The following is a 17,993-nucleotide window of genomic DNA, read 5'->3' as shown; positions in this document are numbered from 1 at the left end:
CCACCATTATAAATCAGGGGAGTGGATGACAAAGTTATGAAAACTGAGTGTTGCTTGTTTTGCCGCTGAATAGAATGGGGCAAAAGATTGCCTTTGGGTGTGGAAAAATATTCCTTAGGAAGAACTTTTTATCTGCTTGAGTGTTTGGACAATTACTAAGAACCCAAAGTTTGTTTCATAAACCATGAAAAAAAATCTTTTTGCCTTAAGATGCATGGTCAGTGTCTTACTCAGCTTAGGCTGTCATAACTAAGTACCACAGCCTGGGTGGCTTAAACAACACAAACGTATTTTCTCACAGTGCTGGAAGCCAGAAGTCTGAGATCATGGTACCAGTATGGTCAGGTTCTTACAGATGGCTGCCATCTCACTGTGTCCTCACAAGGAGAGGGTGAAGCCAGAAGCAAACTCTCTATTTCCTTAGGGTGCTGATTCCACCATGAGGGTTCTATGTTCATAGCCTTATCTAACCCTAATCACCTCCCAAAGACCTAATCTCCAGATACCATATTGGGGGTTTTGTTGTTTAGTTGCTAAGTTGTGTCCAACTCTTTGCAACCCCATGGACTGTAGCCTGCCAGGCTCCTCTGTCCATGGGATTTCCCGGGCAAGAACACTGGAGTGGGTTGACATTTCCTTCTCCAGGGGATCTTCTCAACTCAGGAATCAAATCTGCATCTCCTGCGTTGGCAGGCAGGTTCAGACATTGAGCCACCGGGAAGCCTGCATTGGGGGTTACAGCTTCAACATACGGATATGTGGGGGCACACAGTTCAGTCCAGAGTAATCTAATGTTACCTGCCATCTGTATCAGCTATGAAGGAGCTGGTGCTTGTAGGGCAATTGATTTAGGTCAGTGGTTCTCCAGTGCTCTTACCAGAAGGAAGGCCCTATCCGATTTACCCTTGCAGTGCTAGATGAGTCGATCCATTGCATGGGGATTTAAAGGTAAAAACATGTCTGGCAAAATGATTTTATTGTTAGCACTACTAAAGTTAGACATCCTCTCCCATTCACCCTTACCCCTTCTTTACTTCTCATCCTGGAGGAGATGCTCTGTCAAGACCATCTGAGATTTGGGCCACGTTTATGCATTATGGGGGAATTGATTGTGACTCATACCATTTTATCAGTCTGGATTAATGAAGCATATCTTAATACTGTAAGGAAAGGTTTAAAAAAAAGACACTTCTTATGTGGATTCACAAATGAAAACAAGTAGCATTCACAGTACTTTTATTTTGAAAGAGCAGTATAATTTGTTCCAGCTGAAAAATCTTACTTCACACTTAACTCAGTGTTAGAATCTTTTAAAGACGAAATCAAAATGACTCATGTGACTTGTGTTGTATAGTATTAAAACCCCACATTTTGGCTTAAATGCAAAAACGGAGGTATAGGTTCCAAAAGAAGAAGAGATACTAAGAAAAAAAAACTTTACTAAGAAATGCAAAGAAAAAAATTTTGAAAGAGTCATTTTCTGGTATTTTCAGATCACTGTCTTTGGGGAGAAAAGGTAGGGTTTTATGAGTGATTATCTTTGTGGGTAGCAATCATCAGGTAAAAAACCCCATTCTATTCAGATGTGACACTTTAATAATGAGTTTATTTCCCCAAAGATAACCCATCTGGGATAGATTGGAATTCCACAGACTTAACACATTCTGCATATATATTCTGTAGTCATGAATAATGTCAATATATTATCAATAGTAAGCACAAAATTCATCATTTATACAAGATAGAAATTCTAGCCATTTGAAGAGTGCCAGTTTAATAGTAAAATGTTGATCTAATGAAGTCAGTACCACTAATGTAATAAGTGAGTATGTCAACTTTTTACAGTGACAATGTTTTTAAGATTTAAAAAAAAAACCCCTTGTCATAGAGTTTGGTTTTGAAACAAATGTCTCCTCTATGCAGTTCAGTGAATGCTATTTTCCAGTTCTTGTCCATGTGAAAATTATCATTATAGAAAGGCACATACACACAGCACAAAAACCACACACAAACACAGGCCTCCTCAACCCAGCCTTGAACCTCCTGGTTTCCCACACACACCACATAGTTTACACACCTCACTCCATTATTCTTACACATCACACCTACTAATAATGGTCAAACATATGGCATTTGGGCTGTCCTTGTGGCTCAGTGGTAAAGAGCCCACCTGCCAGTGCAGGAGATGTGGGTTCGATCCCTAGGTCAGGAAGATCCCCTGGAGAAGGAAATGTCAACCCACTCCAGTATTCTTGCCTGAGAAATCCCATGGACAGAGGAGCCTGGTGTGCTGCAGCCCATGGGGTCGCAGAGTCAGACACTGTCGACTTAGGGACTGAACAACAAAAACATATGGCGTTTATTTAGCTTCAGAAGCATTATAATATAATGATTGCTGGTATGTACTTATATTTTTAAAAATTTTGTCAACTAAGGGATGAAGATTTTTTTAATTTAAGCATAAATTTTATTTTTAATAAAAATATTCAACTATGGTTAAAACTATTCAAAATGTATAAAAGGGTATAAGTTTAAAGTAAACTCTCCCTTCCCCTGTGGCTCCTTAGTTCTACTCCCCAGAGCCCCAGGTATAAATACAATGAAAGGCTTCTTGTATTGCTTTCTAGAAACTCCCACGAACAGGTATGTGTGTGGGTACATATGTGTGTGTGTGTGTGTATGACTGTGTATGTATTTAGTTTTCTAAAGTTAACCACCTGATACTAGTTGAGCAGTTAGAATGAGGGGTCAGTCACAGCACCCCCCTGCCCTTGGACAAGTTTACAAGCTTGTCCAGGAACATCTTTGGTTTCCTTACTTCTGTAGGTTTGCCTGGCCACATTTCCTTGGTCTCTATCTGGGAAATCTCTGCCAGTAGCTTCAGTGTTCCTTTCTTAGTTTGAGGCCCACAGAACTAAGAATTGAGTGAATGCTGGTGCCCACCTCTGAATTCACCAGCTAGAGATGCTCCTTAAGGTCCATTTCCAGACCCCGAGAGAGGCCAATGTCTTCTCAAGTTAGTTTTCAACCCCTGACTATGTGAATGCTAATGGGTAGAAGGTATTTCTGGAATATATATTATAGAAGGAAAGCATTTTTTCCCCAGATGTTCACTTTTAACTTGGAACTCTTATTTGTTCTTATTCAAAGGTCAGTAATATGAAAGAGTTTAACTGGTACCTTTAATTCATACAAAAGATAAAAATCACAGATTTTTAAAAATGAAGTTACCTTAATCATTTCAATCAGTAAGAATGTTAGAACTGGGTTAAGGTGCAGATGTGTATTTATAATAATAGCTGTTGAAATATTAAAAATAATCACAATGTTAAAAATTATATTGCTTGTTTAGCATCATTTTTAGAGACTCAGAACTTCCAAAAATGCTTTTTATTCATGAGCCCTTGAGGAAAATCAAGAGCCTTTTATAAATTTCCATTTTACATCTGGGGTAAGGGAGCCCAGGGAAATGAAATTATTTACCCAACATCACAGAAATTTAAAAATGAACTCAAATTGCTGTACACATCAATTAATGACATGACTTTTATAATGCAGCTAAATCTTAACTAATATGGTAGGTGTTAGGATCTCAGTGCATGTTGTTCTGGATACACAATTGGTGCCCTGTTGCTTTATTCCTGGTGGCTCAGATGGTAAGCCTGCAATGCAGGAGACCCAGGTTCTATCCCTGGGTTGGGGAAGATCCCCTGGAGAAAGGAATGGCTACCCACTCCAGTATTCTTGCCTAGAGAATTTCATGGACAGAGGAGCCTGGTGGGCTACAGCCATGGGGTGGCTAAGAGTTGGATACCACTGAGTGACTAACACTGCCTTATTCATAGAGTACTACTTGTGATTTTTTAAACCATAAATCATACTATATATCCTTTTAGTTCAAAGAGACTACATAATATAGGTCATTAAACAACTCCTATTACAAAGGCACAGTTACTTTCAAAAATAAATCTAGACTGAATTCTCATTTTATAATTGCTAAATCTTGTCTGTATCACTAAAAAAAAAAAATGAATTTTGTAAGTTTTTTGGAGGGTGGGGAGTATGTTGGGATACCCGTAATAGAAAAGATAGAAAATCTAAGATCCTGAGTATGTTGGGATACCCGTAATAGAAAAGATAGAAAATCTAAGATCCTGAAAGATAGTACTTGGCCTAAATACTGGACTTTGTGTGTGTGTGTCAATGATCTTATTTAGTTAAAAATGACTTGAGAGGATTGTTCTGGCCTAATTCTTGAAAAATTTAATATCTTTAGCCTTCAAGCCTAGTGCTTTGGTGCCAAGTACCTGTTTGTCCCTATTTTCAAGACTTTTTAAAGCAGCAGTAAGTTTATTCCCACAGGTATGATGAGTTCCTGTCTTTATCAGGGTCACAAAGGGAGACCTGGAAATCGTTTATGTTATTATTCCTTATGAATGTCATTCTCTATGGCAGGGGTCCCCAACCTCGGGTCAGATCAGCCAGGGCATTAGATGAGCAATGAAGTGCACAATAGATGTAATGTGCTTGAATCATCCGGAAACCATCCCCTCCACCCTGGGGGAAAAATTGCCTCCCACAAAACAGGTCCCTGGTGCCAAAAAGGTTGGTGATGGCTTCTCTGCGGAACAAGAACTCTTGTTCTGAAGGGTTTCTGCTCGCTGGGTTCTAGCAGCCCTTATTGGGTGCAGGTGTAAGCTTCAGGTGAGTCTTAGCATCTGACCTGGCTGTCCTCAGGCCACAGATCTGCCGTGTGTGTGACCTGTACTCCAGAAATGGCGCGATATGTGGGAAGAAGCAATACGCCCTAATATTCAACAGCTGGGGTTTTGTTGTTTTTGCTGCTGCTGGTTAGGTCAATGGAGGAGAGCCCGTCACTGAGGCGCAAGACGGCGATGCGGGAGAAGGGCCGGCGCCAAGCCGTCCGGGGACCGGCCTTCATGTTCAACGACCGGGGTACCAGCCTCACTGCAGAGGAGGAGCGCTTCCTCGACGCGGCCGAGTATGGCAACATCCCCGTGGTGCGCAAGATGCTGGAGGAGTCCAAGACGCTGAACGTCAACTGCGTGGACTACATGGGCCAGAACGCGCTGCAGCTGGCCGTGGGCAATGAGCACCTGGAGGTGACCGAGCTGCTGCTCAAGAAGGAGAACTTGGCACGCATCGGCGACGCCCTGCTGCTCGCAATCAGCAAGGGCTACGTGCGCATCGTGGAGGCCATCCTCAACCACCCCGGGTTCGCGGCCAGCAAGCGCCTGACCCTGAGCCCCTGCGAGCAGGAGCTGCAGGACGACGACTTTTACGCCTACGACGAGGACGGCACGCGCTTCTCCCCGGACATCACCCCCATCATCCTGGCGGCGCACTGCCAGAAGTACGAGGTGGTGCATATGCTGCTGATGAAGGGCGCCAGGATCGAGCGGCCGCACGACTATTTCTGCAAGTGCGGGGACTGCACGGAGAAGCAGAGGCACGACTCTTTCAGCCACTCGCGCTCACGGATCAATGCCTACAAGGGGCTGGCCAGTCCAGCTTATCTGTCCCTGTCTAGCGAGGACCCTGTGCTCACTGCCCTGGAGCTCAGCAACGAGCTGGCCAAGCTGGCCAACATAGAGAAGGAGTTCAAGGTAAGCTGTGCGCGGCTGCTCCGCGCCCTCTTCCACTTCCCGGCGAGGCGCCTTCTGCAGTCGGCTCCCAAATCAGTTTAGTCCAGTGGATCTAAAATCTCAAGGGATCGGGAGCGTCGTTCAGAAGTGATCTGATGATTTTTCTCTTCTCAGCCTGGTGCTGTGATAAATTTGTTTCAGGGATGGGTATATACTGGATCAGAGAGCTGTAATGATGGTGGGGCTCTGTGTTCTGGTTAGGTGTTAAGTAGTACACGAGACTTCTCTTTTGTTGAAGGAGGGATTTGGTTATGGTCTTCCTTCCCAGTTCTTCCTCTTTTGTAGTTAGTTGTATGGTGGCCCCTAATATAGAAATAGTTTTGTATGCACTGTTTATTGGCCAAACATTTGTATATCCTTTTAGTTAAAAGTCAAAAGACTAGTATACAATTTTAAATGAATGACTAAAATCATTTTATTTATGATAAAAGTGGCTGCAACTGAAATCCACGATTGAAATCCACAATATTCAGAATGGTGAGCTGTGGACATCAGGTCAACCCAGAAATGTAAAGAAAGAAAAGTGGTTTGCTTTAGTAGATTTTTTTATGAGTGAACTTTTTTTCTGGTCATCATCTCCAGTCAACAGTATTATTTATTTTTATTAACTATACATTAATAGTGGAACATTGTTTAATTGTTACATTTTCCTATGCATTTCAGATGGTTCTGCTATTAAATCTAGGGCAGAAGGAGACTTTGTAGATCTGGTGAAAGTCAGACTGTTTTCTAGCAGGCTGTTGATTCCCGTTATCCACCAAAGAGGATGATTCTAGGCATCAGTTCCTTAAATTATTTTTTGGATGCTGAGTTAATCTTTTTTTTAGTGGTGTGGTGTCAGATCACAGAAAAAGTGAATGTTCTGTTTTTTAGGTTTTATTGCAGTTTTTTTTACTTATTGAGAGTCACACAAATGCAACTAGCAATATAATTCAAGTTAACTAGTAGAAAGAAAATGGTAGGAAATTTTTTGGGGGGTTTTCCCTTCCATATACACAAGATTTCCTCGACATCCATCAACACTCATCTTGTGCTGGTGGAGATCTGGTCTTAGTATGATTTTATTTGTTATTCCATTAAATTCTTTCTAATATGAAGGCTGTGCATATTTATTGTTAAAATTTGGAAAATGTGGGAAAATACAAAGAAGAAAATAAGTATCACCTATATCTATCTACTCCCTTTGAAAAGATTCCTTATGTGGTATTTGAAAAGATTTATTTCCTTGTACCTAAAATGAATTATTATTATTTTTTTTTTTACAGAGCTAAGGTAGAGCAAATTCCTAACTTCAAATTCTGTTTGAAAAGAATAGAAGTGCATTCAGATAAAAGTCTAAATGTCACTTTATTTCATCATAGTAATAAAAAGTATGGGCTTCCCTGGTGGCTCAGATGGTAAAGAATTTGCTTGAAACGCAGGAGACCCGACTTTGATCCCTGGGTGAGGAAGATCCCCTGGAGAAGGGGATGGCTACCCACTCCGGTATTCTTGCCTGGAGAATCCCATGATTAGAGGAGGCTGATGGGCTACAGCCCATGCGGTTGCAAACAGTCAGACAGGACTAAGTAACTAACACTTTCACTTTTCATAAAAAGTGTAATTCTAAATTTATTATTTTACTATTCCAAGGGTCACTCAAAGCTTGTTTTTATGCATTTTGCTTGGTATGTACTGTAAGTCTATATAAGAAATTCTGCAAATATTTGCCTAGATTATGTTTTAATAATTAACAGAAGATGGTGACATAGCTAATTCTGCCCAGAGAAGTAGTCTCAGTGAAGTAATGTTAAGAAAATGTGTTATTCATAGTTCTCCCCTTGATGCCAACTAAACCCATATTGATAATACATGGAATCTCCTTTACCCTGACATAAAGAGTCACCTCTGATAACCTTTCAAAGATGAGAAATGATTACAAATGAAGAGGCAAAAAGAGGAGAAAACACAACTGAGTTTAAGAAGGCATCCATAAAGCTGCCAGCTATCTAAGGGCATGCAAAACTCATTGAAATCTCACGGTTCCTTTTTTCTGAATTATATGGAAGGTGTTTTTGTAGTGTAACCATTTCAAAGGCAAAATACAGACAGTTCTTTGTAAGTTATGGTCTTGTAGGACTATAGGTCTCTCTCTCCTGACTAAATGTTTCTTTTCTTTCCCATACTCACTTGTTCTTGTTATCCTTTTCTTATTTTGTTATCCTTTTCTTTTCTTATCTGTCTGCTTTTCATCTCTTTGCCTTCTCATCCCACACTCATGTCCATCTGTCAGGACTTTAGACAGAAAAAATAGTGCTTTCAGCACTGACCCGGAGACTGCCTCCCCTGAAAGGGCAGGAAGTAAAGCTTATTTCTGAGTCAGGGTCACTTAATCTGCCCTATTCCATGGTGTTCATTATATTCTTTGCATAAAGACTTTGAGCTTAAAGTGCTAGCCTTGAAATAAAAAAAAAATAACACGTTCCCTAGTGAAAAAGACATGATTTTTTTTCCATTTCAAATGCAGAAGAGTATTCATCTTATCAGTGGCCTGTAAGACCCAGTATATCATCCCTCAGACTGCCATCACTTAGGTGCTTCAGCGAAGGTTCTCAGCTATTGTGCAGTCTTCAAAGGTCCTTGAAGAGTACAGGCAGCATGGTGTCAAAAACATATGAAGGTCATTATCCCAAGAGTTGGACATTCTAGGATATAGATTTAGATAGATGAGTGGAGGACAGCTTGGTGACAGGTTATTAAAGAAGTATTTTCAATGTGCAAATGCTGTCTGAAACTGTTCGGAGAAGCGGAGTATTGGAGAGGCTAAGCTCCATGTCTCATCTTCCAAATGTCAGTGGCGAGGAAGCTAGCCATTTATTAAGCTGAAATTTCCTAATTCTGAATCAAAGATGCACTTTAAAAAAAGGCATTGTGCTTTCCCTGTGCCTTAGATTTTCCTTTTGTAAAGTAGAAAAACAATTTCAAGTTATATCACAGTAGGACAGTAAGGAAGAGGAAAATGAATGTAGTCCAAAAGCAAGGTAGCATTTGATAGCAGGAAAATACTCTAGGAATCATCCGCCTATACAGACCTCTCATTTTACAAGTGAGAAAAGAAAGACAATAGCCAACGTACCATCTGCTAAGCCTAGGTTTGGGTGCCCTGAGTCCCAGTTCTAGCTCTTCTATGTAACATGCTGTACCTAGTAATGTGGAAGCAATTCTGTAGTTGACGTGGACCAAGCCCACTCAAAGCATTTAATCCTCATAGCAGCAGTACTTTGCTGTGCTGTGCTGAGTTGCTCAGTCATGTCTGACTCTTTGTGACCCCATGGACTGTAGCCCGCCAGGCTCCTCTGTCCATGGGATTTCTTAGGCAAGAATACTGGAGTGGGTTGCCATGCCCTGCTCTAGCGGATCTAACCCACCCAGGGATTGAACCCAGGTCTCCCACACTGCAGGCAGAGTCTTTCCCTGAGCCCCTAGAGAAGCCCAACAGCAATAATAGACAGGCTTATTCTCATCAGAGAGTTCTCACCTTCTCTAAGGTCACACAGCTAGGAAGTGGTGGAACCAGTATTCAAATCCAGGAAGTCTGGTTTCAGATTTATCCTTTTAACCACTACACTGTCCTGCCTCTTTTATTATTAGGGAGAGGATCTGACAGGAGCAAACCTGCTTAGTGTTGAATTTCAGTTTTCCTGTTAAGAATTAAAAGCGATTAAACCATGAACGTTAAAAACCTCCTGAAACCTGCAGACAGGTTGTGACGAGGCCCAGGCTTCATTGTTCTTCCTCTGGCTTGAGCAGGCCTTCCAGGTTTTGAGTTTCTGCTCTGTACAGTGGGCTGCAGACCCATCTGGGAAATTTGTGGAGGACCGTGGTAATGGAAAAGTCACACAAGAAAGATAACCAAGCAAAACTAAATTTAGAGAAAATCATTAGAAAATTTGGACCAGACGAAAGGTCTGAGTTGTGAAGTAGTGAGACAGGACCTCATGGTAGAACTGATGGAGTCAGCTGCATATATTGGCGAAATGGTATTCTGTAAGCCCAATAGAAGAAATCGCCATTACCTCCATCTCAGATTATTTTCTGTACTTGGATAGCAGATTTCTTCCAGGAGGAAATGATTAAATTGTTACAAAAACAAAGTGTTGTCCTTGCAACTTACTTGTTTGTTTTTTGCTTCCTGACTGATCTTTTAGTGGATGTGAAAAAGAAACACAAAGCTTTCTTTAGTATCAGATAATTTACAGGTTATAATTTTAAAGATAATGAGTTAGTATTTGGGTATTACTGCAGAAGTGGTTTCTATGTTTTATTTGAGAAGAGAAAAAAGTCTTTTTTTACTTCTGATCAATGGAGAATCGGCCATCCTGTGTCGTATCAAATCTTATAGAACAGTCTGAACTGACGAGTAACAGGAGGAAATTTCATTTAAAAAATGTACTAAGAGGGGAGCTTTATATGGAAACAGACATGGATTTAATACTTCTTCTGGATGCTATAATAAAATATTTCATTAGTCTTCCAGGAATGGAAGGCAGATGGATATTTAACTGACACTCTGCATAGAAACCAGAGATTGAACATTTTATTAATTTTATCAGTTGCATGGTACCAAACTTGAATGGAAACCAAAGACTGAAGTTTTTATTCATTTTATTTGTTCCCTTATGAGGGGAAAAGGATTAACTGCAACTCTTCTTTATCTGAATTTCTGATATCTGAAATGGAAACTATTTTAGTCTGTGTAGGCTTTAAACAGTCTTTCCTCTTCTTGTTTATTTTAGTTGGTGCAGTGATTTTTGCACATCAAATCAAGTTAATTATTTAAGGGGAAAAATGGAACTTTTTCATGTTGTATGAAGATGATTTAAATATTTTAAGTATGATATTTGGAAACTGAGAAATTCTGCCATCCCAAATGTTACCCAGTTATTAGACATGTACAGTATCTCAGGACATGTTGAAATGAGGAATTCTATTTTCCTCAAGTGAACCAAACTAGATTATCATCTGATAATATTATCATTATTATTATTAATTCTCCTGATTTTAGTGAAAGTTGTAGAAGTGGAGCTGGGGGTTGCAGAAGGAAGACATTTTCCTGAGAGATGGTCATTAACACCTGGATTGGAACCAATGGGCTGGAAATAGAGCTCCATTCAGAAGGTAGCAGGGAATGCTGACAAATGCCTTCTACCAGTCCATGGCACTACATAAATATGCTAATGAAATTAAAGATTCACAGATTATTTTTAGCAAGGTGTCAGTTCCAGTGGCCTGAAAAATTTTCTCTCAGGTATTGATATTCTGCAACCCTTGAGAATTCAATTATATATAATCAGACATTTCTCTCCTTCTGGTTCTACAGGACATGATAATGTGCCCTTCAGACAAACAAGAAAAAAATACCCTCTGTGTTGGTTCCTGTCCTCCTCTTTGCTTTCACTGTAAACCGTCATTCTCAAACACAAGTGTGTGTCAGAAACACTGGGAGAGTGTGTTAACACATTGCTGCCCCTCATCATCAGTTTCTAATCAGGATGTCTTGGGTGGAGTCTGAGAATTTATGTTTCTAACACATGTCCAGGTGCTACTGAGGCTGCTGGCCTGAGGACTACAGTTTGAAAAGCACTGTCTCCAATAAGGCAATGGATAGTAAACCAGACAGGTTATATTCATGTATAGTCAGTTTTCTATGTCAGATCATCACTTAAGGAATTTTCATCATAGAAATGGCTTTGTTTTGGCTTTAAGAAAACTACTGTTTATCTGTACAAGAGAGACGCAATTTGATACTCATTTGATACTTTGGCCTTTCAGCATTAAGCATTTATCCAGTATTTCTTAATGAAAACCAGTTACTTATTTGCACACCATTTTCAGAACTGTCTTATATGTATTAGGTCCTGGGTAAGGAGGGAGGTGGAAGCAAATCCAGCTGGTATCTAACTCAACAAACCTTGCATCTACCTGAGGGCTAAAACTTCCTGCCCAGAGTTAGGTAGACTTTTTCTAATTTACAAAACCCCTGAACACTTTCCACTGAACTAAAGCACATTCTCTGCATTAAACTCTAACCATCTTGTTCTTAGAATGACTATCGGAAGCTCTCTATGCAATGCAAAGACTTCGTGGTGGGGGTGCTGGATCTTTGCAGAGACTCAGAAGAGGTAGAAGCCATTCTGAATGGAGACCTGGAATCGGCAGATCCTCTGGAGATGCATAGGCACAAAGCTTCACTGAGTCGGGTCAAACTTGCCATTAAGTATGAAGTCAAAAAGGTGAGTGGCCTACTTTCATCCAGCTCCATATTGAAATAAACATGTAATATCAACTATGCCATAATCCCAGGAGAGTTTTTTAAATAATAAAAACAGATATTGACAAAGAAATTTTTTCCTTTATTAAATAGATTAAATGGTATCATGGTGAAGTTTTGAGTCAAGTACCTAGCTCCAATCTTTTCCACTTTTTATCCATTGTCGGATCTTGGATAAATCATAAAACTTCTTTAAATTTCATTTTCCTCATATAAAAGGAGAATAATACCTCTTACCTATATCAGGGTTTTGGTGGGATTTCAGTGGATTAAGATATGCAAAAGAACTTTGTAAACTGCTCATAGCAATGTGGTTAAAGATAATAAAATCTGTTACTTGTATACATTTTTTGTAAGGCACTGTTACATATGTACTCAGGTTAACTCATGTTAACCTTGGGACAAGCCTTTGTTATTATCCATCTCATCTATAAAATAGGTGTTTGGTGATGAGATTTTTATTCTATAAGGGCACTGAAGTTCACCAGACTTAAATGACATGTCTAAGATCATACAGCTATGGAATTTTATGCAGTTGCCAAAAAAATAAAAATTATGATTACCTTTTTACTCTGGGTATTGCAGATAGATGTATTTGCTACTTGTGTGGGGCTTTAAATAATTCATATCAATTGTAGTTACGTTGTTCCACTTATAATAAAAATCTCAGCTATTCAGAATCTAATCATTTATGCATATTTTACGTAACTTAAATTTTTATACTTTAAATCATGAAAAAGTAAGCTATTGTCAGGAGTAGATCTGGGTTCACGAAATGGTCAATCTGTGTATAGTGGAATCTTCTCTTGTTCCTGCAGTGTGGTGTGGTGTTTAAGAGGGCAGACCCTGGAGCTAACTTGCAAGAGTTCAAGTCCTGACTTGTCTTCTCTGGCAGGGCAAACCTCTTGATCAATCTAAACCTCATTCTGCTTTTTGGTGGTGGAGACAACTACTATTTCAGTTGTTTTAAGGATTACATGAGCTAATGCAAGTAAAGTAATTAGCACTGGCATAGTGTTAATGGTGATTGCTCAGTAATTATTAGCTAATCACATTTCTGCATTTGAAAATTCATTCTCAGAATGATGACTCTTGAGACTTCCCTGATGGTACAGTGGCTAAAACTTTGTGCTCCCAATTCAGGGGACCCGAGTTCAATCCCTGGTTGTGGAACTAGATCCACAACCTAAACCTGTCACAGTCGAAGTAAATAAATAAGAATGATGATACTTAAGTTCAGTTCTTAGTCATCAAAGACATTTCATGTTTATTGTGCTGGTTTGGTCCTTAGTGGTAGGTTATAGCCAATTTAAACAGAAAAGAATTGAGTAAGAAATATTAGCAGGCACACAGACTCTTTGAGAGGTGGAAGAGCAAGATTATTTAAGCTGTGCTTGCAGAAACCTTGCCCAGAGCCAGGCCCAGAACTAACTTGGTATGGACGTTTCTATGACCCAAACAGAACAATTCTGCCTCTGCTGCAGAGGGTCAGTTCCCTACCAACAGAAGGGACTTCCTGAGTCCTGCCTGTTGTAAAAGGCTCCTTCCAAATCAGAGGTATGCACACATGCCTCTGACCAGGGGAACCTAGGACAGTGTTTGCACCCTAGCAGCAGGTGAGCATGGGGGAATCTGTGTGTGTGTGTGTGTGTGTGTGTGTGTACACACAGTTCTACCACAATGTAAAGAACTTCCACATTGTGGTCTTCACAAAATTATAGTCAGCAATTAATGACAGATCTCCCCTCTACTTAATAAGAAGTGAAATAAGAAGATTCTCATTAAATGTTGTTGTAAAATAACTTCAAGAAATTGTCATTGGCTCAACTGGCCCCTCTCAGAGCAGGCATGCTAGTTGACATTTTGCTGTACTGGAAGAAAAAGATAGCTTTGAATAAGATTGATATTAAACTGTTTTTAGAAAACTAGACATTTATTCACAGACCTTGCAACAGGCATCTCTTGCCTTTAGCTCCTGAGAGGAGAGAATTGATTTCAGTTGTCACTGGTTCTTTGTCATTGCTTTCAAAGTGTCATATTAGCAGAGATAGCTCATCTACAGATGTGCTTCTGTTAACCAAACTGTCTTCCAGAGTGAATGTCTTCTTGCATGTTAATTTTAAATGAATTGATGTGTAGGGTTACAATGTATGAGGTGTCAGTTAATAATAAATTTCCTGTCAGTCAACCACCAGAAAACAACAGCAAAATGTATCTGGAACTGAAAGGAGATTTAGGACTTTGCACGTACTTCTGGTTTTGTCTATTTTATGCTATAAAATAAGTATTAGTTAAAATCTTTGATTTGGAATCTTCACCCAATAAATGTATATAAGAAGTTTATTCTGTAATGTCCCCAAAGCCCCAGATCCTCTTTCTTTCTTTCTCTCCAAATCTTCCTTCATTCTTCACTCAACACTCACCCGTCTCCATCTAGCAAGGAGCAAAAATTCTTCCACCCACTTCTGCTACTTCCTTTTCCCATCATCTCCCTTCTAGTCCCCAAGTAAAATAACCTCTTGGGTTGTAATATTCATGAACCCTACAGACTATGGCACTGAAATTGAGCATAGCTACATGCATGGCATTGGGATTTCAAGATACTTTGTTGTGAAATTTTTCCCCTTGTAATTTAATAAACATATTTATTCAAATCAGTCCATAATTCCACCAAGGAAACCAGTTTTATATAATGTTAAATTATTTAGGTCCCCTAAGAAACTCAAGATGTCTCTTCTGCCATCTTTCCAATATCTGCTTCCAATTGCGATTCTGGGTCTATTGAGTTCTTTCTAAGCTCAGAGTTCCCAGGGCTTAGGTCCTCCCTAGAAATCACTGTGAGTTCACCCCAGGCCTTAGAGACTCAATGACAGTTAACCAAGAAAATGAAAACACAAAAGAAATCTGAATTGAAGTCTGAACATGAGTTTAACGTTTATGTGGGAAAAGATTTTTTCAGTATAAAAGCAGTAGAAAAAATAGAAAACAAAAATATAAATTATTTGACCATATGTAACTTAAAACTCTGTACAGCAAAAAGATCATAAAAAGGCAAAGGGCAAACTAGGAGAATTTTTTTCTATACTATAACTTAGAGAGACAGAGGATTGATATTCTTTTTTTTTTTTTTAAACAGGTCATTCCTTTCCCTTTAAAAAATTATTTATTTATTTTTGGCCACACTGGGTCTTCATTGCTGCACGTAGGCTTTCTCTAGTTGCCACAAGCAGGGGCTACTCTCTAGTTGCGGTGCTCGGACCTCTCTTTTTGCAGAGCACCAGCTCTGGGATGCGTGAGTTCAATAGTTGTGGCATGTGGGCTGAGTTGCTCTGAGGCATGGGGGATCTTCCCAGACCAAGGACTGAACTCGTGTCCCCTGCATTGGCAGGCAGATTCTTAAGCAGTGGACCACCAGGGAAGTCCCAGGAATGATACTCTTGATAACCAAAGTGCACAGGCAAATTTATAGGGAAAATTTCCAGAGGTCTGTAGAAAAATAAGCAAAAAGCTTCTATAGGTAGGTAATTCACAGAAAAGAAAATTCAAATGGCTAACAAATGCATTTAAAAATTTCAAACCCTCTAGTAATATGAGATGCATATTATCATATAAATACCATCTGCCTTCACTCAAATTATTAAAAAATTAAAAATTATAAAAAATTACAATCTCAGTGCTTTTAGTGAAATGAGCAATCATACAGTACTGGTGGGGGATGAACAATAAGGCGTTCTCTATGAGGGAATGGATGTTGAAGGTTATTCATCTCTGAGTTACTTCTGAGGGGTCTCTAAGGTAGATCATACAACTAAAAGATAGTAAATGTTGTTACTATTTGTAGTTACACACATTATGGAAGAGTGGAGGGTGAAATTTGGTTTTTTGAAAATAAGTACAAGAAAAGTAACTTTTAGGCAAAACCATTCGTCGTTTTCCAATTAGAGTAATGGATTATTTGCTAGCGCCCCCCCCCCCCACAGTCCCGAGCTCTAATTGTGACTGTACCTCTATCCTCTGACTTGTGGATTAATATCAATCCATACCCACACATAGAAATAACAGGAGTCCTACCTACCTCAAGTGAGCCTTGTGTATTTTAAGGAAGCCTGTGACAAAGATAAAAAGATACCAGAACTTGATGGACCATTGAATCTGGAAAACCAAGCTCTTGAGAAAGAGGAGACCTTTCCTAAGTTTTTCCTCCTTCCTCTATTTCCTCCAACAGTGAGATTAGGTTTAACTATAGAAAGATCATCTAGAAAAGAGATATGCAGCCATATAGACACCTAAAATGATCCACTGTATTTGCAGAAAATGTGCAAAGAAAGTCCAGAAGTTGAGCAATGCAACGAAAGAGTGGTAAATCCACTGCAGAGACTTTGGGCTGAATGTACCGGCCAGAGCGGGAATGGGTTCTGCATGTCAGATCTCTGCCAGGTGTGTGCCCGGCACGGAGCGGTAACAGCGGGTTAGCTCCTGGTAGCAGCATTTTGCACTCAGTAGGTTTGAAATACAGAAAATATGTACAGTATAAGTTTTCAGGATTTTTAAAATTTTTATATTTTTGAAGCATGATTGATTTACAGTATTGTGCCAACCTCGACTGTATAGCAGAGTTCTTCACAATTCAAAGAACTTTAAAAAGATGAATGACCTAGTTTCTGTTCACGAGAATATTTGCTTTTAAATATTATAAACTGTGGCTCCAGCAATAAAAACAAAAACAGAGTGTTCCTACCATGTTTCTGTACAACAGTATTCCCGTGAATATAGTTCTTGGAAAAGCTAATTTGGTAAAGAAGACAGTGTAATGTGAATTTTATTTAAGTTGAAATTTATCAGCTGCCCGTATTGGTGGCTCCGTTTATAATCTATCAGTTATTTGACAGGGAATAAAGGTTGTTCTCTATGCTCCGGTAGTTTTATTCCACTGAAAGACTGAGATTTTTCTTGTATGTCAAGCATTTTCCCTTTAAATCAGAAAACCTCAAATAAGGGTATTATTTCTGTAATGGTTTCAATTTATTGGTCCACTGAAGTTAGGAAACTGCATACAAATTTTATTCAGCTTGCTCTGACTGGTATGGAGGCACAAAGAGATTTTTTAGGAGGTAAAACAGTTTTAGGAGATAAAGGTTACTGCCCTATTTTGAAAGTCATTGAAAACAGCAAAACTCATCTCCTAAAGGGATTAGCTTCTTTGTCCTCATTTACTACTATTATATTGGTTTTATTTTCTTTTAAAAACTGTTCCTTCTGTGCTTGTATTAGGATTTTAAATTGTCACAGGAAACTATCTATTTGTGTTTTCTTTCCGTGGATTAAAAGGAATCAACAGCTGCCATATGGTGCTGTATTATGATCTCAATCACTGGTGTAGAAAACAAGATTATGGTTACCAGGGCTAAGAGCGGGAAGGGATAAATTGGGAGATTGGGACTGACTATATATTAAATAGATGTTAATAACTAACAAGAAACTGCTGCACAGGGAACTGTACTCAGTACTCTGTCATGGTCTATATGGGAGACGAACCTAAGAAAGGGCTTCCCTGGGGCTCCGTGGTAAAGAATCTGCCTGCCAATGCAGGAGACATGGGTTCCATTCCTGGTCTGGAAGATCCCCCAGGATGCAGAGCAACTAAGTCTGTGTGCCACAACTCAGGAGCCTGTGTTCTGGAGCCCAGGAGCCACATCTCATGAGCCTGAAGTCCTGGAGCCCATGCTCCACAGCAAGAGAAGCCACATCCCATGAGAAACCCATGCATTGCAACTAAAGAGTACCCCTACTCACCACAACTAGTGGAAAGCCCGCATAGCAAGAAAGACCCAGCACAGCCAAAAAATAAATAAATAACTAAATACAATTATTTTTTGAAAGAATCTAAAAGAAAAAATGGGTATATGTATAACTGATTAACTTTGCTGTATAGCTGAAATGTATGCAACATTGTAAGTCAACTATACTCTAATAAAATTTTATAAAAAGGTAGAATTACTACTGTGAGATACACCTGA

The 17,993-nt window shown here is 39.4% G+C and overlaps 1 protein-coding gene across 4 annotated transcripts in view; it reads left to right on the top strand.

The window, feature by feature from the left end:
* Positions 1-17,993, top strand: part of TRPC3 (transient receptor potential cation channel subfamily C member 3) — a 71,324-nt gene that overhangs the window by 16,783 nt on the left and 36,548 nt on the right. For all 4 annotated transcript variants that reach the window (XM_043902333.1, XM_043902334.1, XM_043902332.1 and 1 more), the window contains exons 2-3: positions 4,856-5,627; positions 11,750-11,938. In XM_043902333.1, the coding sequence (XP_043758268.1) occupies positions 4,856-5,627; positions 11,750-11,938 (961 nt within the window). The remainder of the gene's footprint in view (positions 1-4,855; positions 5,628-11,749; positions 11,939-17,993) is intronic.

This window comes from Cervus elaphus, chromosome 5 (assembly GCF_910594005.1).
Source record: "Cervus elaphus chromosome 5, mCerEla1.1, whole genome shotgun sequence".
NCBI lineage: Eukaryota > Metazoa > Chordata > Mammalia > Artiodactyla > Cervidae > Cervus > Cervus elaphus.
This window is presented reverse-complemented; position numbering and strand designations above follow the sequence as displayed.